Source organism: Chionomys nivalis, chromosome 11 (assembly GCF_950005125.1).
Source record: "Chionomys nivalis chromosome 11, mChiNiv1.1, whole genome shotgun sequence".
Taxonomy (NCBI): Eukaryota; Metazoa; Chordata; class Mammalia; order Rodentia; family Cricetidae; genus Chionomys; species Chionomys nivalis.
The window spans coordinates 81,502,530-81,526,606 of NC_080096.1; the positions used below are offsets into that span (position 1 = coordinate 81,502,530).

At 49.9% G+C, this 24,077-nt stretch overlaps 1 protein-coding gene across 2 annotated transcripts in view; it reads right to left on the bottom strand.

Moving 5' to 3' along the window:
• Positions 1–2,082: 2,082 nt before the first annotated feature.
• Positions 2,083–24,077, bottom strand: part of Znf618 (zinc finger protein 618) — a 167,285-nt gene continuing 145,290 nt past the window's right edge. For both annotated transcript variants that reach the window (XM_057785118.1, XM_057785119.1), the window contains 4 exons: positions 20,970–21,050; positions 18,416–18,493; positions 9,614–9,715; positions 2,083–9,166 (listed from right to left, as the gene is read on the bottom strand). In XM_057785118.1, coding sequence (XP_057641101.1) covers positions 7,650–9,166; positions 9,614–9,715; positions 18,416–18,493; positions 20,970–21,050 — 1,778 coding nt within the window. In that variant the 3' untranslated portion in view covers positions 2,083–7,649. The remainder of the gene's footprint in view (positions 9,167–9,613; positions 9,716–18,415; positions 18,494–20,969; positions 21,051–24,077) is intronic.

A 24,077-nucleotide genomic window follows, 5' to 3' on the forward strand; every position in this document is an offset into this window, starting at 1 on the left:
CACATCCCCAATCTCCTGGAGCTGCAGCACCTGATGTCTCTCCACCTTCTCCCGGGGTCCTCACCCAGCCCTCTGCTGGCCTGACATGTTCTGTCAGGCAAGGAGGATGACAGTCTAGAATACTCTATAGTCTCAAGACACACATAGACACTACCTTGTCCTTCAAGGTCTGGAACTTGGAGTTCCTAGTTTCCAAGAGAAGAGATTTTTCTGAAGGAACAGTGCTTATGCTCACGACTCTGGTTTGAAGTTAGAAGTCTCAGGGGAGACAGGCAACTGTGCAGAAAGAATTTTTCAGTAAGGTTCCCCATGGGGCTAACAAACACCATCACCATATAATTCATCCTCATATGCCAGAGACAGCTGCCAATGGGAGTTGGAGGTACCACTCTAATTGGGGCATTTTGGGCTGTCTGGGGGACACATCTGTGACAGAAAGTACAGGTTCCATATGCTGGCTGGCTCCCACCAGTGATGGAAGGTCAGGTTCATGGGGTAGAATTTTGCATAATTCTGAATTCCCTATTGAAAAGTGCTCTCATGAAAATCTGCTCAGATCTTGGAGGCTTTGAGACAAGATCCTTCTGTGTAGCCCAGGCTGGACTCACACCCATGATTGTCCTGCCTCTACCTATCCAGCTGGGATCAGAGGTATGGACTACCCTGTGCTGGATGGGCTGCTCAGTGCTTATGGGAAGACACACCAGAGGCTCAGGGCTTGCCACAGCTTTAAACGACAGTGTGCCCCAACAACACAGTTATCCTTCTAGTGCAATGGGGTGAGGCCTGCCTGTAACCCAGTCCCAGGAATCCACACCACTCCTACCCTGAAAAGGAACACAGCACATTCGGTCCTGCCACAGGCTTTTTAGTGGCTACTAGACAGATTTACTTGCAACAGTATAGACACAGTCGCTTAATAAACACTTTCTTAAATGATCATACAGCCCAGAGGCTGGCCCTTCAGTGGTGAGGTCCACAGGCCTCAAGGTCAAAGGAACTCAGAAAACTCTGTGGATGCTGCCATCTTCCTGATAATTTCGGCTGTAGAGAAACTTCTGCACCAACTGCTGGCACACAGATGCCATGGTTCCCTCATGGTTCCCTTGTAGAAGCTTCCATGGGGGCATGCCTGCAGGGCTGGGCTGTTGCCCTCTAGGAAGGAGCCAAGAATAGAGATAATACCTGCACAGAATTTGATAGGATTTTTTGCCAGAAGACCCAAGTGGCTCAGCTTCTTAGAGTGGGATGACCCACCACTAGTCAGGGACATGGGTGGGACCTGAGGTGGGAGGGGTCTGTGCTCTACTCACCCGGAAACCAAGAAGTCAGCCTTTCCACGCTGGGCTCCCTTGGGGTGTTCTACCCTCCCCTCTAGACAGGCCTCAGTTCGTTTTCTGGAGGGATCTTCTCTCCCTCAACTTTGAATCTACAGAAGAAAAGCATGAATGTCCTCTTGTCTGTGATATCAGAATCAGTTGTGGGAGCCAACTCTGTTCACAGTCCCAATGCTATCAAGACTGGGCTAGTCTTCCCCAGGGAAGACTCTCATGGTACACATGAGAGCTCTTTACACACACACATTGCATGGGAGACTCCGGGCACTGTATTGAAGGTACCTCGCGGACAGCTCTGGGGCCAGGCCTACTTTGATGTGTGCCTTATGTCCTAAACCAGCAGGACTAATTAAATCCATCCCTTATTCTGAAACAAACCTCTCACAGCAGGTCCTGGTCTCCTTTGATACCTTCTCCAAATCCATCAAACACTGGCTGAGCCAGGTCTACGCTGTGACAACCAATGACCCTTAGATAAGGCGTGGACAAATATGACCTCAGAGTATGACAGGCTCAAGCCCTCTGGGTGCCTGACCTCTGTCCTTCTCACCCAGCCTTGTGATCTGTGATAGCACAGCCCAACTCCAACCCTAAGAAAAACACCACACACCAGAGTTCCTAGAGGCAGTTTTATTGTAAAACCATAAATACAACACTGATGACATGAACTGTGAACGTGCCCGGCGACTGGTCCTCCAGTCACCGAAAGGATGTCTTTCTGCCTTGGCATCAACCAACTGGGAAATGGTTTGGGGGTAGGGGGAGAAACTGAATCTTGGGCTGGGGCTTTTGGTGACTTAAGGAACCCAGTGGAACCTTCCACTTCTCCATGGGAACACTCCATTTTGAATGAGAACAGACAGGTAAAAACAGCAACATTGAAACAGCTCAGTTTTAAATTTTATTACTTTGTAAAAATCTCTCTTTTTAAAATTTTTCTGTTCCTTTCCTCCATTTAACATCAGTAAAATTTTTAAACAGCATGAAATCTATTTGGCTGTAAAATGGAGAAACAGTATCCAAACCAAAAGCAAAACACCCCAAAGGACGCACAAAAAACCCTAAATAAACCCACAAGTTTGACTTGGGAGTTTATGTATCACCGGAACTGGCAACTCAACCCCATGCAATGTGGCTCCTTGAAGGACTGCGGGACCCACGCCATGGGACAGGAGACCATCAACGACATCTTTGTTAGTTAACACAGCAAGTGCGACACTAGGTAACTTTTAAATACAGTACATGGTACACAGGGTCCCTAAGATAGCCCTGCACAAACCCCCGTGAAGACTTGAGCCAAGCACTGGCTGTTTATAAAAATATTATGTTGCTACAAAAGTATAAATTAATGCTACTGGTATTAAGAAATATTAAACACATAAAACTTATAAGGATTAAGAAAAATATTCATTAATACCTGTAGAAAACTCTGGCCTAAAAAAGATACTTTTTTTGTGTGTGTGTTTGCTTTTTTTGTAATTTTTTTGTGTTTTTAATTTTTTTAAAGATGACTTGAGTTTCTTGCACTCAAAGCGAGACACAGATGTGTCTATGGTATTGCCTAGAACGTCATTACTACTGAGACAGGATGGGGACGCACACACGTGGTCACTGAGTTGGGGGGCAGGAGGGATGGGGGCACCAAGGCGTTCTCAAGATTTACCTGATGTGAACGGATCACCCACGTGAAGTTGTGGGGGAAAGGAAAAAGACAGGATCAGGAGACAACTGAAAATAACTCATGCCTCTTAAAAATATCTCTGCTCCGGGTTGTTGTACAAAATGGTTTCCTGATGCTGGAGGCCCAGAAGGCCCTGCCACATGGCTCTTGCTCTTTCCTGGTGGCCAGACCCAGCCTACATCTGGCCACAAGCTTGAGCCTTGTTGGGGAAACCACCCACCCTGACTGGGTGGAAGAAGGGTCCTGGGAGAGCCTTTGGGAGGATTCTTCCTTCCAGCTGGTATGCAAATTCAGGCTCCGAAGGACAAGGCTGGGCTGTGCCCCTTTAAGGAACTTTGGTTCAAAGAGTCAAGGTTTCCCAATGGGAAGCTTGGGTGTGTAGGACCTTGGTGGGCCATGATGCTAATGCCAACTCCAAGCCCAGTCAATTTCCCATATGGAAATAGAACCCTGAAGGTACCACCCTCTTCCATGTAAAACCTCAGAGACCGCAGGTTCCCTTGGTCAAAGCCTGGGCTCTCTAGACTGCCATCTTCAGACCCAAATGAGATAGGAAGAAAAACAACCACAGCCATAAATCCCCCCGGAGACCCTGTAAAGGGGAGACAGGAGGGAAACGTACGAGGAAACACTGCATCATTGGTTCACCATAACTGGCCTAGCAAACGTTAGCCACAGTGAAGGGGAAGGCCAACCTCCTTGCCAGCTCTCCCACTGCCCTGGGGACAGGAGCCTCTGTGCACTGTCTCCAGGTTATAGCCTGAGCCTCAGTCTCTTGGTTCTGCCCCCAGAAGCCTTCCTCTAGATATATTCCAGACACAATAGTGTCACGCCACTGCCAAGGCCAGGAAGCTGGGGGCTTGTCACAGCTTATGCAGTAAGGAGTGCCCTGTGCGCTTCTCGTGAAGCATGGCATAAGGTCTGGGGTGGCATCCCACAGGGTCTCTTTTCACCTACACACCAGCTTTGATCCTTCCTGGTGACCCTGTGTCCTCAGAGTGAGTACAGACAGTGCCCAGACTCTCCTCAGGTGTCCCCTTCTTGGGCAGTCTGGCCTGGGGCCAGGAAAATAGGGGACCTTGCTCAAAAGTGGGCTCCAATGGCGAGCGTCAGCTTCACAGTGGAAAACATGCCGTGTAGAATTCTTCCATTTCTTCAAAGTGCAGGAGATATCTGTCAAGGTGAAATGAAGACTCTTGGCCAGCCTGCACAGCAGGGTCAGGACCGTCCCAGAACCTCCAGCTGGACTCTCATCGCTCTCACCGGTTGCCCTTCCCACCAGGAAACAGGCACCTTCCCCGGCCAAGAGCAAGCCTGCCCCACCGTGCCAAACGCGAAGTCCTCCAGTGGGATGGTGACATCATTGGTGCTGTAGCACAAGGCTTCTGTGCAGGCAACCCCTAGGGATGAAATGCAGACAGCTGTGCTCGGGAAGCACCCGTCTTGTTTCTGGTTGCCGAATATGCCATGCAAGGGAGGCCTGGCAGGTAGACTTGAGTCCTGGGAACACAGCCACGCTAAGAACAAGGGCTTCCATGTACAATCGCCCCTCACAGACCTGAGACCTCTTGAGCGGTGAACCACCAGGCAAACAAGTCACAGTCCCTGGCTTGGGCTTCATGAGTGACCTCAACTTTGCGGAGAACATTGCTAATGGACGTTCATCTTCTCTACTTCCATGTTTGGGTTCACAGATGTCAAAGCAAAGACAATTTTTGGCCAGGGAATCACACAGCTCAAGGTAAGCTATGAGATTAGAGATAGAAATGGCCAAGCTTCCTGGCCTCCCAGTCCCCCAAAGCCTATGGTGTAGAACTTTAGTGGTCACAGAACGAAGAGGCAGATGACAAAGATCTTTCTGAAGGTCAGGGCCAGCCCAGGCAATTGGAGATGAACTGGAAGAGCCTATCTTAGTGCTTTGGCTGAACTAGAATTTGGTAAGGTGGCTATTGCTGTTGCAGGGGCCTGTGGATGAACCCGAGAGATCTTTGGGATTTATGAGCTGTTGGTTGCAGGTTGTGCACCGTGTGATAGGCACAGTCTTTCCGGTTGACACTAGAGACAAATGATTGACAGCTTGCCACTTTATAATCTGTGAGGACAAGGCGGCTTGGGAGACAGGTTTCTGAGGATTAACTGGGGCTCGCATTGGACCTACGGAGGTGATCTAAGCCCAGGGATAGAGTCTAGGTGTGAACGAACTGGACAGGAAGTGACGGCCTATGACCAGATGCCTAGAGTTTAACACCAATTTTCTTTCTGGAGGGCAAATGTTCCATGCTTCAAAAAGAATGCTTGAAATGCACATGTGGGCTTGGCTGATGTAAGCCAGTAACAGCAGCTCAGCCCAGCTTCGGCTCTCACTGACTGCAACGAGCACCCAGCTTCCAGTGTGCCTACAAGTGTCAGGTTGCGGCCCCTTTCCCAACAGCTGAGGGAGATTGGAGGCGTCCACCATTAGCCAACCAGAGCCCACCTTCTGGAATGCCCCAAGTCTGAAGACATTCCTACATTCTTCAGGGAGTGACATTCAGTTCCTGTCTGGATTTCTCCACTGTGAACAGAGGTTCCTCTGATGCTAAGACCCAAATTGAAGACATTGTGATGGAATCGCCCAGAACTTGCCCTGGAGTAGAGACTGTGTGGAGGTTCCTGAGAACAAAGCTGGAGTGAACTGGACACAGTCTTCTCTGATCTACTGTGTGTCTGAGAGTCGGCAGGAGAGCTCGGGCAGTCTGCTGAGGCAAAGAGTGCAGGCTTACTCCTCAAGGACAGTGTTTTGGAACTGTTTTTAAACCATCTTCACTCCTCCTGTTGGGGATCTGGAGACAGGGCTCTGGGTACAGTGCTTTTGAAGTCGAGGTATCTTTCAGTTGAGTAATGCTTTAGGACTGAGAAGAGGGGGCCAGTCCAAGCCCCAAGTGGTAGAGGTGCTTTTGCAAATAACCAACAGGGGTGGCTGTTCTTAGCCTGATGTGCATGCCAGCCCATCCCACAGCTGTGGTCGCCGGAGGACCAGGGACACCAAGTTCTTTATTTATGGGGAGGTTGTGCTCATCATCCCGTGGAGAGAATGGTGTCCCCTCTTGGCATCTGGACTGTGTAGAAGCACGAGTTCCCAGCCAGGGGGAATCAGCAGCAAGGGCTAACGACCCCTTTCACAGCGTTCAGTCAAGCTCATGCCCACAGGATGCCAAGTGTTCAACCAGCAATGTACTGTGCCCCACCAATGCCCTGACTGCAGATCTGTGGTGCCTGTGGAGACCTCTGAGGGATACAGACTCTCAGGGGAGAGAGGAAGAGAGACTGTGGGTCTGGCAGACACAGACATGGAGTATATCACAGTCCCTGAAGAGCTGGAGGTCAGGATGTGGTGAGTCGTACGGAGGTGAACATTCAAGAGGTGGACACGCACACTACCACAGGCAGAAACCAGGCAGTGGCCTCCTGCTGACATTCAGGGCCCCTAAAGCCACATGCTGCCCACTATGGCTTCCACCAAAATCACAGCCAAGGAACCACGACTCCTCTCAACTCCCTACCCCAGATGTGCAGCCATATGCTTGACTGCTGCCATGTGAGTCCTGAACACCACCACTGAGATGAGCTTAGTTTACAGTGTGACTTGTCATCGAAAAAGGGGCAAGTAAACCAAACAAAACAAAACCGCAGAACATAAGCTACAACATTCAGTGCCTCCCAGCAGTCTAATAAGGTGAAAAGAAAGTGAATCCCCAGAGAGATAAAAAATTGCTTTAGCATTGGAAGAAACAAACAAATAAACAAACAAAAACAAAAAAAAACCCAAAAAACCTTGTATGTAGAGTCAGCTATACATCTCTGGAAAAAAAAATGTATTTTTTTCCCTTTCTCTTATATTAAAAAGTAAAACATCAGTTTTCTATTTTTCAAGTCTCCTTTCCTGACTTGGGGAGATAGATAGTGTGTATCTAAGGCAGCTGCCCCAGACATCCCAGGGGGAGGTCACAGGTACAGCAGCTTAATGCCCTGAAGGTGAAACAAGAAATGAAGTCCAGTGCAGAAACTGTCCATCTGATGAGCAGCTGCGGCAGAGGAGGGGGCCACGGGTTGCGGGGTCGGAGGAACGCAAAGGAAGGGCTGCAGATGGGGAGGGGACTTCAAGCCACTCGGCTGCCTGAATATTTCACAATCTCAGCTCCCCCCACTCTGCACACCTGAAAATGGAGTCCTTTGAGCCCCTGCCCGAGGAAAGTGAAACCATCCCACTTTCCCAGTCTCTCGGCTTTCCTGACACACCCAGCTCAATGTACACACGCCCAAGAAGAGGCATGTGTACACACACCAGGTTTGTGTGTGTGTGTGAGTGTGTGTGCGTGCTCTGGCTGTGCACTGAAGCATGAGCTCCCCACACCCTTTACCCATGCAATGTCACATGTGTGGGTGTGGACACATGTGCGCGCACACACACACACACACACGTACACACACATACACTTAAAAAAAAAGCACTTAAGTTTCCAGGGGCATTTACAATGAGGTTCCACAGTGTTTAGAACTTAAATTTCTTTGTGACAGTATTGTGTGTGTGTTTTCCTAATGTTTTTCTTTTTCATCTTTTGTCTTTTGTTTGTTTTTCCCAAAGTCGAGTCTTAAAGCATGTTAGATTTCAAAAACATGAGCTTGTTCATGTCTTCTGGACTAAGCAGCCGCCTCCTTTTAATCAGAAGTGCTTGCTCACACATATTTACACACCCGCTTCGAGCCCCCACAGCAGGAACAGCCAGGAGCCAGAACGCGAGCTTGGCGAGTTTCGTGTGCTTTTGGGTCACACATGACCAGTACTGGAAGAGATCGGGAGTGGCCTGGAAGAGAGGTTCCTGAAGGTAGTCATACACTTCGTTCTTGCCCAGCCGGTCATCCTCCTGAGTTGTGGGGTGTTCGCCCGCAGCTGAGCGTGCCTTCTTGGTGGCAGGCTCAAAGTCTGCCTCCTCGGCCCAGGACTCCTTCACCTCACTGATGAGCTCACACACCTTGCTGATGATCTCCTCGTGCTGGTAGGGTGGCACTGGCCGCAGTTTCTGCTGGGGATCCAGGATCATGGCCACCTTGTGGGCTGGGTGCACCTTGAAGTTCTCCTTGAGAGCTTCTAGGAAGAGATGGCAGAGCTTGCTGACGGTGCCTGCGTCATTGGCTTTGGCTGTGAAGAGCTTCTCCAGCCGGACATAGGTGGGCAGCACCAGCTGCAGGGTGGGCTGGCTCTCGTTGCTGAGCTCAATGACTGCCTGCTTCACAGGTGTCAGGATGGCGGCCAGGTTGCTCAACAAGTGCTTGTTGAGGCTCTGGATGAGGTTCATTTTCTTGGCACGGCTATAGAACTCGCAGATCTGCTCATAGCGCTCGTGGACCAGAAGCAGCGAGTCTGTTACTGAGTTCCAGCAGGGTGGGGGTGATGTCTCCTCCAGAGAGCCAAAGGTCTCCTTGGCCAGGCCCGTGGAGCCTGCTAAGTCCTCACACACATTGAGCAGCTCGATGACCTCATGCATGCTGCGGGCCTGCAGTGTCCGCTTGCTCAGCACACTCTGCACCACTGAGTTCAAGGCACAGGCTGAGCAGCGAAGGCACATGCCAGCCTTGGAGAAGGCAGATGTGCTCACCCGGCAGTCCGTTACATACACAGTCCGGATCTCTGACATCACAAACTCTGACAGCACGTTCTGCACCCAGTGATGCACCAAGTCACCGCTGTCACGAATGTCTGCACCCTTCACGCCTAGCACATAACTCTTGATGTGGTTGCCCTCAGCCTGGTAGGCCGTAAGGATGTAGCAGGAGTCAGGGCCTACACTCTGGGAGTGGCACGTGACACCAATGCCCAGGCAGGCATTGCTGCCCAGGGCGCATGTCACCTTCACTTTCACCTGGTTGTACATGCGTGGCAGGTGCTTCAGTGCTAGACTGTTAAAGTTGCCCAGAATCTCAGTGACGGAGAAGGCCCCATAGCGGGCGCCACTGTCTACCAGGGTTTGGGCCAACTTGAGGAACTCCTTCCCACTGACCACACTCAGCGCACCCAGGTCAGCACACATGACCCGCAGTAGCCGTTCTGCAATGTTCTGCCGCTCCTTCTCAGGGATTACACTGTTGGGTGTCAAACCACTAGTTGTGGCTGGCAGGGGACACAAAGAAAGAAGGATTACTTTTGACATTCAAAGTTTAACTTGGCAGCAGTAATACTCTAAAGGGTTAGTATGAAGAATAACAAATAGATTTAGACTTGCATACAAATTGGTGTGGTCTGCTTTTGACAACTGACGGCACCATAGGGATAAAGTTCTATGACTGATTAATAATGCCATGGGCATGAGAACTGTGTGTAGTGGTACATGTGCAACACACTTGCCACAGGTGCCAAGCACCTAAACCTTTGAACACAACCTTTTCCTCAACAGGAATTACATAGGAGTCGTTCTTGAGTAATGTGTTTTAGGGACAGTGTCAAGAAAAGAGCTTATGAAAACCGTGAAAATGTGGGGTTCTAGTTGTGACTCTGGCATTATATAGTGCTTTGGACACAGACATGCACAGCTGCAGCGGGGTGGGCGCTGGGACCTACTGTGGTTGGCACTGTTCCTCTGGGCCTGAGGCTTCCACTTCTCCTCCACCGCAGCAGGTGGAGATCGGGACTGGCTGGAGGCCATGTTGTTCTCGCTGTCCGCTGCAGGCGCAATAGGACAATGTGTTACTCCGAAGGCTCCGGGGGCCGGGGGAAGCAACACATGACCCCAGGGAGTTCATTTCAGGCTTCTCAGAAACAGTCTATGCTTTCAAAGCCTCACCTGCACACTCTGGAAACTGAGGACAATGGTATGGCTACCACACAACTTCAGGAAGGACTATGGAGATGACAGGGAAGAGGCCAGGACACAGAGGACTCTTAGAACATGGGCCCATCACAGTCACAAAGTACAGCCCTGAAGTGTACTCCAAAGTGTCTCACCATCTCCCACTTCTTCAAGGTGTACTAGATAATCAGATCAGAACAAATGTTGCCAGGGGTAACAAGAGAATCTGTATAACGATGGACTGGCCAATTTACCTAGAATATGAGTTTAAAAGCACATATCTTTAAATACAAAAGAGAAAACTGAATTGACACAAATAGACGAATTACCACTAGAGATCTTACTTATTTCTCTTAGCAACTGTTACTGAGCATAAAAGGGTTGGGGGAAGAACAAACAGGGATTGAGCAGACAACAGGAAATCTAGATACAAGCTGCAGAGATGACTGAGGGGTTAGGAGTACATACTAATCTCCCAGAAGGCCTGTGTTGTGTTCTATAGCTCCCTACACTGTAATTCCAGCTCCAAGGGCTCTAGTGGCCTCTTCTGGCCTCCACAGGCATCTCACATACATGTGGCATCCACTCATACAGACATATACACATAAAACAAATATTTTTTAAAAAAGGTCTAACAATAAACAACTTGAGCCAAAAGTAAGGAGAAGAAATAATTCAGCAGAAACACAGATGAATGAAGTAGAAAATGGACAAACATAAAAGAGCAAAACCAATAAAAACAAACACCAATTCTTTGTAAAGATCAGTCTACTTGATAAAGCTCTGACCAGAGTCTACAGACCATCAGGACAAAGAAAGAAAATAAGTCATCACTACAGAGCCCACAGATGCCAAAAGTACTAAAAGTAACTATAAAATTTTGGCCAATTAATTCAACAAGTTAGGCAAGACAAACACCTCAAAGACACAAAGAAACAAAGCTCATCCCAGAAGAAATGGATAATTTGAAATTCTGTGCCCATTAAAGAAACAGCTCATAGTTAAGTAATTCCCATAAAGAACCCTTAAAAGTTCACTGGTTGATTTTTATGAAAAACTTAAGTAAGTAATAATATAAATTCTATACAAATCCTTCTAGAAAACATGGGTAGTAAGACCATCCCACAACTCATTTTACGAGACTAGTATTGCCATTTGTTTGATGGTAGCCATTCTGACTGGAGATGGAATCTTCTAATTCAACATTAAAAATACTTTACGTGTATTTATGTTTTGCCTGTATGCATGTCTGTGTACCACAAGCATGCCTGGTCTCTGTTGAGATTAGAAGACGGTGCTGGATCCTCTTGGACTGGAGTTACAGACAGTTGAAAGCTGTCATGTGGGAGTGGGGAATTGAACCTGGGTCTTCTGCAAGAGCAGCCAGTGTTTTAAATGACTGAGCCAGCTCCCCAGCCCCAGGAGATGAAATCTGAAGCAGTTTTAATCTGCATTTCCCTGCACTGAGGATGTTATACACTCCCAAAAGTGTTCATTTGCCATCTGTATTTCTTCTTTTGAAAACTCTCTGCTTAATTCCATAACCCCCCTCTAATTGGATTGCTTGCTTTCTTCATGTTCATTTATTAAGCTCTTTCTAGACACTAATCCTCTGCCCAATAAACAGATAGAATTTTTTCTTCCATTTTGTAGGCTGCCTCTTTATTCTAATAGATTCCTTTGCTTTACAGAAACATTTTAGTTTCAGGAAATTGCATTGATTTACTGTTTGTCCAGTCCCTGAGCTGTGAGTACTGCTCAGAAAGTCTCCAGATATTGAGGTGCACTCCCCACTTCCTTCCCAGCAGGTTCTGGGGTCTCCTATTGAGGTGCACTCCCCACTTCCTTTCCCATAGGTTCTGGGTCTCCGGCTATTGAGGTGCGCTCCCCACTTCCTTCCCCACAGGTTTTGGGGTCTCCAGCTATTGAGGTGCACTCCCCACTTCCTTTCCCGCAGGTTTTGGGGTCTCCTATTGAGGTGCACTCCCCACTTCCTTCCCAGCAGGTTCTGGGGTCTCCAGCTATTGAGGTGCACTCCCCACTTCCTTTCCCGCGGGTTCTGGGTTTCCACTATTGAGGTGCACTCCCCACTTCCTTCCCGCAGGTTCCGGGGTATTAACTCTCATGCTAAGGTTGTTGAGTTTTGTGCCAGATGAGAGACAAAGATCTCGTTTCGCTGTAAACTAGGGCAGACACGTTGGAAATAGGGTTTCTCAAATAAATAAACAAACATACACTAAGAAAGAACTAGAAATCAAGCTACCAGATGACCCAGCTCTATTTCCCTTGGGCATACACCCCAAAGATCTTACATTACACTGTAGAGACACTTGCACACCCATGCTCAATGCTGTTGGATTCACAACAGCCAGGAAATGAAAGCAGTCTAGATGTTCATCAACTCATGAATGGATAATAAAAATGTGACACAAATACACAATGGAATTTCATTAACTATAAAAAAATTAAATTATGACATATTCAGGTAGATGACTGGAACTGAAAAGAAAAATGATACTGAATGAGACAACCCAGACCGGGAGAAATTCCACGCTGTCTCTTTTACATGCAAATCCCAGCTTACACTCCAGCTTTAGCCTGAAAGCCTGGAGATGAGAAAGAGGATATCAGGATGTGGGTGGCAGCAGGGGTGGGCGGGAGAGTGTGTGGGGGTAATGTGGGGTGTAATAAAGCCAGGAAATGATGGCACACACCTTTAATCCCAGCGCTTGAAAGGCAGAGGCAGACAAATCTCCGGGAGTTTGGGGCCAGCCTGGTTTACAGAGTGAGTTCTAGGAGAGCCAAGGCTACACAGAGAAACCCTCTCTTCAAAAACAAAACAAAATGGAGGGGAAGGTAACAAAGCACAGGAAAAGGGAAGCAGAGCAACCCTGGGGGCAGAAGTGGGATGGGGAGTGGCAGATGGGGATAGAGAGGGCAAGGGTTAGCCAAAACATAAATAGCCCTAAAAGTTTTTACTATTTTGTAATGCAATTTAAAAATATAAAAGGCAGATTGATGAGAGACATCCATCATGACTTGATAATGCTTCTCCTATAGGCAGTGAGTTACCATACAAAATTCTAGCTGCCAGGTATTGGTACCTCCAAAAGAGTTGGTCAGGCCCTCAAACAACTCAGGCTCTTGTAGTCCTCTTGGCTGCCAATCAAAACTAGAGTGTAAGTGCCTATGCTGCAGACTCTACATACATCAGTTAGAAAACAGAGAGCCGCTGGAGCTCAGCTGGGAAACTTCCTCCATCCTGGCTCACTTCCAAAGAGCCAGATGTTGTCATGCATGCAGGCAACCCCAGTAGAAAAGGCATCAAAAGACTTCCCTAGCTGTGAATCTTACTAACTACAAAACCAACCTTCTAGAGAAGATGTGCCCACCTGAGTACTAATGGCACAATTTAGGTAATCAACTGATTACCTATGATTCAATTCAATTCAATCACTCCACAGGAAGTAATTCATGCTTAGTATTGAAAGCCAGGTCAACGATCCATACTTGGCAAAGTCATAGGCCCAAGGGGCTAACTCAAAACTGTTCTTTGACTAAAATGACTAAGCACCTCTTTTACACAAACAGACAAAGCTACTCTTAGCCTGAGAAAAGCCTCTTTTTGGTGAATAGAGGTGACTGCAGAGACTCAGGACTGCCCAAGGTACTGAGAGTAAGTGATGTCTGAGTGCCCATCCCGAAAAAAGAAAAAGAAAAGAAAAAGGATACTACCCCTCCTAAGGCTCCGGGAACACCGAGGACAAGGGGTCAGAAAGAATGAAAGAGCTGCAAGACAGGGAACAGGACTGGAAAACGTGACCTAGGCATGACACAACCATTAGTCACGAACCCACAGCAGCTGTAGTAGCCTGCACTGGCCCTGCATAAGTCTGACCTTGACAGCAGCCAGCCGTGGATGTGGGAAGGGCTGTCACAGACTCTGGGAGATGTGAGAGCAACCATCTTCAGCTGCGCACCCACTGCTAAGCTCACCAATAGATAGTTCTAAACCTGCTGTCTTAGTTAGGGTTTCTGTGCTGCGACCAAACACTGTGACCAGAGTGCAGGTTAGGAGAGAGAAGCCCAACACTTCAGCATTGTGGTTCACCACAGAAGGCAGTCAGGACAGAAACACACTCAGGGCAGAATCCAGGAGGCAGGAGCTGAGGCAGAGGCCATGGAGGAATGTTGCTTACTGGCTTGCTTCCCATGGCTTGTTCAGCTCACCTTCTTATAGAATCCAGGACCACCATGGGCTGAGCCCTCCTCCACTGATCACTAAATGAGAAAATGCCTTACAGCTGGGTCTCATCGAGGTATTTCCTCAACTGAGGCTCCTTCCTTTGATGCCTCTAGCTTGTGTTAAGTTGACACAGAACCAGCCAGTGCACCCACGGTCACACAAAACCAGCCACAGTCACACAGAACCACCCACGGTCACATAGAACCACCCACGCTCACAGAACCACCACGGTCACACAGAACCACCCATGGTCACACAGAACCACCCACAGTCACACAGAACCAGCCAGTATACCCACGGTCACACAGAACCACCCGTGGTCACACAGAACCAGCCACGGTCACACAGAACCACCCATGGTCACACAGAACCACCATGGTCACACAGAACCACCCATGGTCACACAGAACCACCCACAGTCACACAGAACCAGCCAGTATACCCACGGTCACACAGAACCAGCCACAGTCACACAGAGCCAACCACACTCACACAGAACCACCAGTGCACCCACGGTCACACAGATAGCTGTAGTTAAATTCCGAGAGTCACAAAACAAAACAGATGTGAATAGGAGGAAGTGCTTTGGTTTGGGGGGTGTGAATAGACAGGAGTGGAGGAAGTTGAGAGAGGGTAGAGAATGAGAGGAATCAACACATTCTGCATATATTCACATACCCCAGACTGAAGTTTGTGAAGTCTGAAATCCTTCTGCTTCCAGGCATTTCAGAAGAGTGATACTCAACCTGTTCCTTCAATAGGTGATGGAGTAATAGGTACCTGCCAGGCTGTCTCAGAACGTACCATAGTCTGAATACATCACCCCTGCAACCCTCACTTTGGGACGAAAGGCTTGAGAAGCTCTCCCAGTGGAAACGAACCCCAAAGCCGGGAAGTGGCTCAAGGCACCAGAAATCAGAGGTGGCCACCTCCTCAACCCACAACACAGACCTCATTTATTCTCTGGAGTGCCTCCTGGTGCCTCTTAGCTGTGCTCTCACTGTCCTGGTGAGGTCTGCAAGGGCTCTGAGGGGTCCAGTCCACTGACCGCACTGGGACAGACGGCAGCTTCAGTGCGGATGTTAGCCATGTAATGTGGAAGGAGCTCACCCCCAGAGAGAATACTGATCTATCAGCACTGATTTTACAACCTCGGCAAGTGGATTTAACCACTGTGGCTTCAGATTATTTTTCTTGGTGTCTGGATGCATGCGTGCAGGTGCATGGGTGTGTGCTGTGAGTGAAGGCTGCAGGACAACCTTGCCTGCTCTTCCCCACACCCTCTTTGAAGACAGGGTCTAACAAACAGTGACACATACCTTACGAACTATACTGGATGGGCCACGCTGGCTGGCCAGGGTCTCAACGTTCCATTCACCAGTCTCTGACTTCCCAGCTCGGGTTACAAGTGTGTATGTGGGTTTGGAGAATCAAACAGATTCTCGTTCTTACAAGGCAAACACTGTACTGACAGCCATTTCCCTTCCTGTGAAATGGCATTAAGGTGGCATTTAGAGGGCCACTTTGGGAATTAAATGGTGAACATGTCTAAAACTCTCAGACCAAGACCTGCCAGCAAGTATCAGTGAAATGATGCTAGACAGTTCTTATGCGCTGGGCCAGCAGTTGTGTTTTCCGTTATAAAGGGGATGGGAAGTCAGACTTGTAGAGCTCCATGTTCCACAGTCAACACATACCCGACCCTGGCCCGCATCACTAACCACCAGCAGGGCAGACAGGTTCCCTCCAGCACGTGAGTTTACTCGCGTGAATTAGCCTGTACCATTCAGCAGCTCTAATGAGATTGGTGTACTGGAGGTTGATCCCCCTTATCAGTGGGGCTGGGAACTGCACAGCTCACAACACTTAATTTCCCTCCATGAAGCCAATCCTTTAATCCTGATTTAGTCTGGCTGGGATTCCGCCTGGCTTTGCACTGGACGGCATTCTCTGACTGCGCTGGACCAGCACAAAGCAGCTCTTCAGTAACTCGGAGCAAGCCAAGATGCTGAAGAATAGTGGGGGCACTTCCTGGCTCAGACATACTTGCATCATAATGGTTTTGTGTTCCAACTGCAGGAGTGATGGAGAAGCATCCACATACAGACTCATGCCTAATTACAGCTTCCCCTGTTGGTAGAAACAGGGGAAAGCCCAGGAGACCACACACACACACACAGACAGAGAGAGACAGAGAGACAGAGACAGAGAGACAGAGAGAGACTGAGAGAGGCAGATGGAAGGGGCATGAATGAATACGAGTTAACTGTGGGAGACTGGGCTGTGAGGCTCAGGAACCAGGCTTGGTATCCAAAGAGCAGGACCTCAGTTACCACCACTCCAGGGCTGTAAGTTCCCATGAGGGCATGCTAAGCATCCTAAATGCTTTGAACCATTCCTGGCTTACCATGGAGTCACTGGGAGATGGGAACCACTTCCAAGTGGGGAAAAAATACCAGGCAACAGGACTCTGTGTGCCTTTGCTTTAGAGACTGGGACAGCTTCCTGCCTGAGGTCTCACAGGACCTAGGGAGCAGAACTAGAGCTCCAGAGTCCTGAGCACTCATAGCTTGGTTGCATTTGGAGTGATTTCTGAGTGGGGGAGGCCCCCAAGCAATATGAATTAGTGCTTCATGTAGAGCACACACCTTGAAACGAGTGAACGCAGGCTGGAGTAACTCATATTAGCTGGTGGAGTATAACTTTGTGTGGTGGTCTGAATGAGAATAGTACCCATAGGCTTATATATTGAATGCTTAGTCATCAGGGAGTGGCACTACTTGAGAAGGATTAGGAGGTGTGGCCTTGTTGGGTGGGGCCTCATGGGAGGAAATGTGTCACTGGGGGTGGCTTTGGAGTTTCAAAAGCCAAAGTTGGGGCCAGTATGCCTCTCTTCCTCGTACCTATAGATACAGATAAAGAACTCTCAGCTACTTCTCTAGCGCCATGTTTGCCTGAGTGCTGCCATGTTCCCACCATGATGATAATGGACTAAACCTCTGAACTGTCAGCTTATAAGAGTTGCTATGGTCATGGTGTCCGCTTAAAGCAACAGAAAAGCAACTAAGACAATTTGTAAAGTGTGTGCTAGTCTGGCCCAATCTGGAGGCTTTGTAAACCTCAGGGACACAAACAATAACAACTGTCAGTACCAACAGTGCCAACTACTCAGCCCCCATCATGGATCACCTACATTTTATATAATATTTCTTTTCATTTCTTTGATTTTTTTTGAAACAAGGTCTTACCATGTTACCCAACATGGCCTTGAGTTTGTGATTCTCCTGTCTCAGGTTCCCAGGGGCAGAGAATGTGGGTGTACACTGCCACTCACTTCACATGTTGTTTCTACTGCCCCGAGAACTGTCTGAGGGACAGGTGATATCTGCCTCTTTGCCCAGATGGTTCCTTTTGCAAGAGTTGGGTTGTTCCTGGACAGGGCTCTGGGCACCCTTCTGCACAGATTCAGGCTGGTCACATTCCTAACTGCCCACCCACACGAACTGAACATGTAGGAAATGTGTCATGTGTGTATCCCCTTGCCTCTCCCCACACCTAGAGAGAAGAAAGCCCCCGAGTAAGTACCCAGGGGAATATAGGGCCATAAGAGGGAAGGGACCTGGACCCCTGTCTACCCACATGGGAGGTCCCCAGCCAGGCTTTTTGCAATGGCTGTGTGGGGACAGAGTAACCTGTTTGTGGAAATGCTGGGGACTAGGGACTCTCGCTACTGACACATTTCTCCGACCTAGCACAGATTGGACCAGAAGCTGGTACCACTGTAACTGAAGTCTGCAGGTGCAGGCTGGGAAGCGGAACGCCTGTGCTGTGCAGTGCTAGAGTGAGGACAGCTCAGAGGGTTGACAGCAAAAGCCTGAACCTGCGATGTGGAACAGTCAATGTCTCAGGCCTAGAAGCCTGCCAACAGCCTCAACACCTCCCAGCTAACTCCTCCAAGAGCTCCATTGAGCACTGGGGCTTTGGAGAGGCAGAATGGTCGGCACACAGGACTGCCTGGGGAAGACCCAACTGCTGGCTTCTCTACCCCAGCCTCTGCTCCTCTTGACAACGCCCATTTTCAGGTCTCGTTTCCTGGCCCGCAACCTCTCGGAAGGCATTCTTCCACCCCTATCTCCAACTCATCCTGAGCCGGAGCTGAGATCCCAGAGCTTAGACTAGTCACTGGCCGGGAGCTCAGAGCGTGGGTGCCCAGGAAGTGACAGCATTATGTATGTGCTGGGTTATGGGTGAGATGGGGAGGGGTGTGTACTCTGAGAGGGCTCTGCTCGTTGCTTCCGTTTGTACGTTTGGGTCCCCTTGGCCTTACCTGCATGGGACTGCATGTGCTCCAGCAGGTTGCTGTAGAACTGGAACTGGATACCGCAGGCACCGCATGTGTAGGGTTCTGGGGAAGACAGGTGACATGTGACAGGTGGCTCATACCCAGGTACCCTGATACTGGGCTGCAGGCAGCTTTGAAGGTGGGGGACCCAGATGCATACTTGGGGCCCAGGGCCCAGCCCGTCCACTGGCCTGTCACTAGCCTGGAGAGGGAAATGCTGTGGAGAGGCAGAAACACAGAGAAGGGAAGACCGGCAGAGACAGGCTGCTGGAGCAATGGGCCTGCTCCTCATCAAGTGCTTACTTCATGCCAGGCACTGTTCTGAACGCACAGGAAAGGACAACATCCAGGCACCGGGAGCTCTCGGGCAACACGCTGTGCCCCTTGCGGTCCACAGCTCAGCCCCCTGCCCATGGCACCACACACGAGTCACTGCTATGGACAGAAGGAGTGAGCAGATGCGCGAATGGACACGGAAACTCACAACGGAGGGTAAGAGAGGAAGAGATGGAGGAAGTGCAGCACTGAGGTAGGACTGGAGAGGAAGAGGAGGCTGGGCTGAGGGGACAAGCTGCACCTGCACCATCAGCTCTGGGTATTCAGGACTCACACCAGTACCTGGCAAAGAGGGAGGAAGAAGCAAACAAAACATTATTAGGTAGAAGTGGAGGGCAAGAGGGAGGAAGGTGGCTTGGAAGAGAAGTCCTGAGGCTTCTGGATATCCAGGAGTGGGTAAACCTGTTCTCCCTCCTGTGTGCTCAGGATTCTGACAACCTGTGCACACCTCTCCACCCTCCTGGGCCCTCTGCAGCCTACACAGACTATTGCTGGCTCCCTGGAGGGCGGCCCAAGGCCCATCTACATCTCCGTGAGGCAGGAGTGTTCATTCCCTAACCTGCCTTGTCCTCTCCAGCCCCCCTGCAGGAGCATTACTTACTCTGCAGGAGAGGGGAAGGATTGGAAATCAGGGGACTTGCAGTTTCTGCAAAAGAGAAACAATTTAGCTAAGGTTATCTTCAGTCCTGGGGCTAAGCCAGGGGGTACTCTGGGGTGGCACGCAAGAGGTGAGTGAGAGGCTGCACTCATCAGAGAACGGAGGTACCGCATGGTGCTGGTAGGGCCATTTCTCTAGGGTGCTCTAACAGTGAGGCCGTGGGATGTAGGTATGATGCCCATAAGTGGCCATACACTTGGTGACAGAATGTTGAAAACTGTCCCCAGCTTCTGACAGTAGTGCTTGGTACCTGAGTAGCCCTGGACGGTGTTTGCTGGCATCGCCAGAGGTTGAGGTTGGCAAGCCTTTAATGTAACAGGCAGCAAAAGTGAAGCGCAGGCAGAGTAGAGGGTCCTGGCTCTACCTACAGCCTGGGGAACCTGGGGCTACAATGGAGTTATCCCGAGCCTCAGTTTCCTCATCCAGAAAGTGGGGGTAAAGGGAACAAGCGCTTAATAAACAGTGGCTGCCAGCAGCAGCAGCAGCAGCCACCGCCACCGCCTACGGCAGTGCTGTTCCCAAACAAACATCAGCCTTGGTGTCAGGAGATGTGCGAGGGGTGTAACAGGGCCTAGCTGAGTCCAAGCCCTGCCAGGAAAACCTGGTTCTAATTCCAGCCTGCCACTCAGTCTTCTGTGGCCTTGCACGGGTCATGACATCCCTCCTAGACTAACCCCTTAGAGGGGCTTGAAGGGTCAAGTGACATCTCTGCATTGGAACTTGTGCCAATTGCTTGGTTTATACCGAAGCAAAGCAATGCAGACAAGCCTCAAAGCAATGCACCCTCCTCTCTGCCTGTGTGCTCCAGGGCAGTTTGTGATCCTCAAGCACTCAAGGCCAAGGAGGAATCAAGGCTCATCGGGAGCACTCACTGGAGGCAGTGGATCCAGAGAGGTTGCTTTTATTACTAGGCAGAAGCCTCCACCTAATGTCTGTGCTCCTTGCTGAAGACCATGGTGGCTAAGACGCACGCCATTGCCTGTGTACATCAGGCAGTGTTGGCACGGGGACACTCACTCAGCCACATTCCAGCCAAGGGTAAACCCTGGAGTCCAAAGCTCTCTGTTCTGCAGGCTCCAGAACGAGGCAGCCACTAGGTGGCAGCAAACACTATCAGGAGGGCTCATGCAAAGCCATAGCACTGCAGGGGCTAGAAGAGCATCTATCTGTTCTGTGGTCCCAGGTCCAGCATGGGTCCGGAATCTGGGACCTCTGGCTCCTGTAAGCCGTCTTTCTACTGTACCCCGTTTGCATCTCTTAAAAAGAAACATGTGACGGCGTTACTTTTAACTTAGCGATTGGCTTTCTTAGGGCTATCCATCTGGGCTGGCTGAATCGATGCCTGAGTTTGGGATTAAGGACAAGGGACAAAGGGTCAAAGTTGAGCCGCAGAAGAGCATCCATGGACACAAAGGCCTTCTGCTCTCCACAGGCTCCATCGTCTCTGGATTCCCTGCTCAGCTCCCCTCCCACCATGCACCAGAAGACCCCATAGTGCCTGCCCTTCTCAGGTCACACGTGATGCCCCATCCCAGGCACACTCACCGCTGGAATTCTGTGAGCTGCTGTTGGTCTCTTCAAAGTGGTTCTGTGCTTTGCCTTCTACCCGCCGACTGAAGGTGCTTTCTGCTGGGGGGGGGGGGTGAGAATGGCAAGGGAGGGATCAGATTGTCTGTCAGGTCAGAGTAGGCAGAGGGCTCCTGGAGCTGGGAGAACAAGAACCCTGAGCCACCTGGTTCCCAAGAGCATCTCTGGGTAGTGTCTGGGAGGTACAGGAACAGAGGGGGAAGAAGTGACCTGCCTAAGGACCAACGAGCAGACAGCAAACAGGTCAGGGTCGTATGTGTAAGGCCAAATCATTTAAATGAGTTGTGTTAACCCTGGCAGATTCTGCTGCGACAGCCCCCACAGAAGAGGGTGAAGGACGACAGCCCATTATCTGGAAGCAGCGTGGCCCACCAAGTATCCCAAAGCATAAAGGATGTCTTGGGTCAGACGCACAACAAGCAGAAAGGAAAAGGCCAGAGACTAGGTGAGGAGGTTGGAACTCCCTGTTCCCCGTGAGCCATGTCTGACAGCTTTCTGAGAGCTCCCATCACCCAGGCTCTCTCTCTGGAAACCCCATAACGCAGAGACGGGCTCTGGCAAGCAGAACTCTATAGTTACAGCCCCACCTGCAGAAGATAACCCAGCCTTTCCATGGTGCTCCAGGAACTACAGGGCATGGCTGACCCAGGAGATGCGCGTCTCAGGAAAGTCAACTTGAGATACTCAATCAGCCCGAACCCTTTAAACAGCTTGGATGAGGTTACCATAGACTCAGAGAAACTAACCAGAAGGTGAGCATTAGTTAAGGCATCCTGCAAAATACTGGGTTCTGTAATTTCCTTCCAAGTGCTGTTTCTGGGAAACCACCTGGAGGAACACCATTCACCGGTCCATCCTTCCCAGAAAAGTGCTGGGTGTCAGTGTTCTGGGTGATGGGTGCAAAAGGCAGCCAGAGGCAGCCCCTACAGACCTGCTCAGGTCCTTTACTGTCACTTCCAGGTCTCCCGTAGCCTGTAAAGGCTGCTGGCGTTAGGACCACGCTCCTTCTGTGTCCAGTATGTGCAACAGCATGGGCTGTCTCCAAACAGCCCATTCATTCTCCAGCTACAGAGTGGGAGGAGCCCTCACGCTCGAGCACCCACTACATACCCGGCACTGGGTCCGAGTTTGGCCATCATGGTCTTTAATCCTCGCAAAGCTATGAGGCTGTGCGGTACTACCCATTGAACAGACCGACAAACAAACTGCAGTTAGCAGGCTCCTGTCCACTAAGATAGTATGTGAGGCTTGACTGGAGGCAGGCGCTTCCCTTCTAGGAGGGAAGGGATCCCCTTCTCTACCGTAGCCTGTGTTCACAGGAGGGCAGGCAAGTAGGCAGATCCTAGCACATGGGTACGACTTAGTGCAACTCAGGTCACCAGCTCCTGTACTGAGTCCCCATTGCTTGACTTTCCTGGTGCAAGGGCGTCTGGTTGGAAACCAGTGTGTGGTATTTCAGGTATAATATGCACACAACAGCCATATTCTCTAGGATAATGGCAGTGGCCGTCTCCACTTTGCACCACTTAGTAGCCCCTGACACCTCTTGCTCCCAACCTGCTGTCCTTGGACTTGACCAGCTGGTTAACCTAGGTACGATCCACCACAGGGCTTCCAAGTCTCATAGAGGCAGTGGCTGGTGTGCCCATGGCTTGCTGGACACTTGCCTGAAGATAGCGACATTCAATGAATGCCAAATGCCACGAAGTCCCTGAACAATTCTCAGTGCAAGCTGAAGGGTTTTAAAAATTCGGCTACAAAGCTCAAGCAAAGGCAGAAGGCATGACCGTGCCATCAGATGAAGGGCCCACAACAGCCAGCCTCTCCAGGGCTTTTAATGCTGAGGGCTGACCCCGACAAGGCCGCCCACAGTCACTCTACCCCTGAGCTAGATTCCCAACGCTCCTCTTGCTTTAAGACAGGGTCTAACTAAGTTGCCCAGTCTGACCTTGAACCCACTCTATAGCCCAAGCAGGACGTGAAATTTTGGTCCTCTTGACTGTAGTCAAAAACACAATTGTCACAACATGGTACTTAAAAATTCCACACTTCAAGGTTGGTTGGCTTACTCCGCTCCTTTTGGGAGACACAAGCACATTAAACACAAGACCACAGCTTGGCCCAAATTAGCTTGTTAAACCAGAAGAAAGGCAAGCAGCACTAATTCCCAGCCAGGTCACCAGCCACCAAACGATGCCAGGGCTCATTTATCTGCCCTCTCCGTGCAATCACTCTGTGTGTTTAGCGGATAGCTTTGGCCTCCTGGAGGCAACCGAAAGACCCATAGCCCCCAGAGCACAGCACCATCATCCGGGTATGTGGCGCAAGGCTTTCCTCATGCAAGTCTGAGACCCAGGGTGCCTGGCAGCTGGTACCTAGGACACAGTAGGTCTTGTATTCTGGAGGAAACAATCTCTGGGAATTTTGATGCTCAGTCACCTTCTGGAGACAGGGTTCCTTTTTGCATAGGGCTGGAAAATTCTGGAGCTGGCTAGCATCCTCTGGTTTCCTGCTGGACCTCAATCTCCAGGAGGGTATCATGGGGGAACTCTAGGGAGTGGGGAGCCAGGGTGACAGAGCTCCTGTCGGCTGCCCTACTTGGTGGACAGCATATCTGTAGTGAGGCAGCTTGAGAGAGTTTTCCGGAAGGTGAAAATGCAAGCTCATGCCAAGGGGTCCAGACAGAGAATGGGGTTGGATAGTCTCAGACAACGGCATGATTACCATGGTAAGTGATACCTGCCATGGGGCCAATGCGACAGGGAGGTGGCAGCCAGTGGTAGGGATGGTGGAACTGAGAAGGAGGCACCAACCACTGCCCTGCAGGACCATGGCCTAGGAGCCTGAGCAGGTGTCTCAGCACAGTCAGCAACCCAGGGCTCTACAGAGACTCTTCTCGTGGTCAAACACTACCAATTTATCTTTAATAAGAAGCTTTTAAACTTCATAAAGGCCAAATAAAACAGACCCTTTCAGGCTATGATTTGGGGGAAATGTATCAAATTACTTTTAAAATGTTTGCGAATTTTGTTGTTTGACCCTCCAATTGAGGTTCAGAACTTGGTC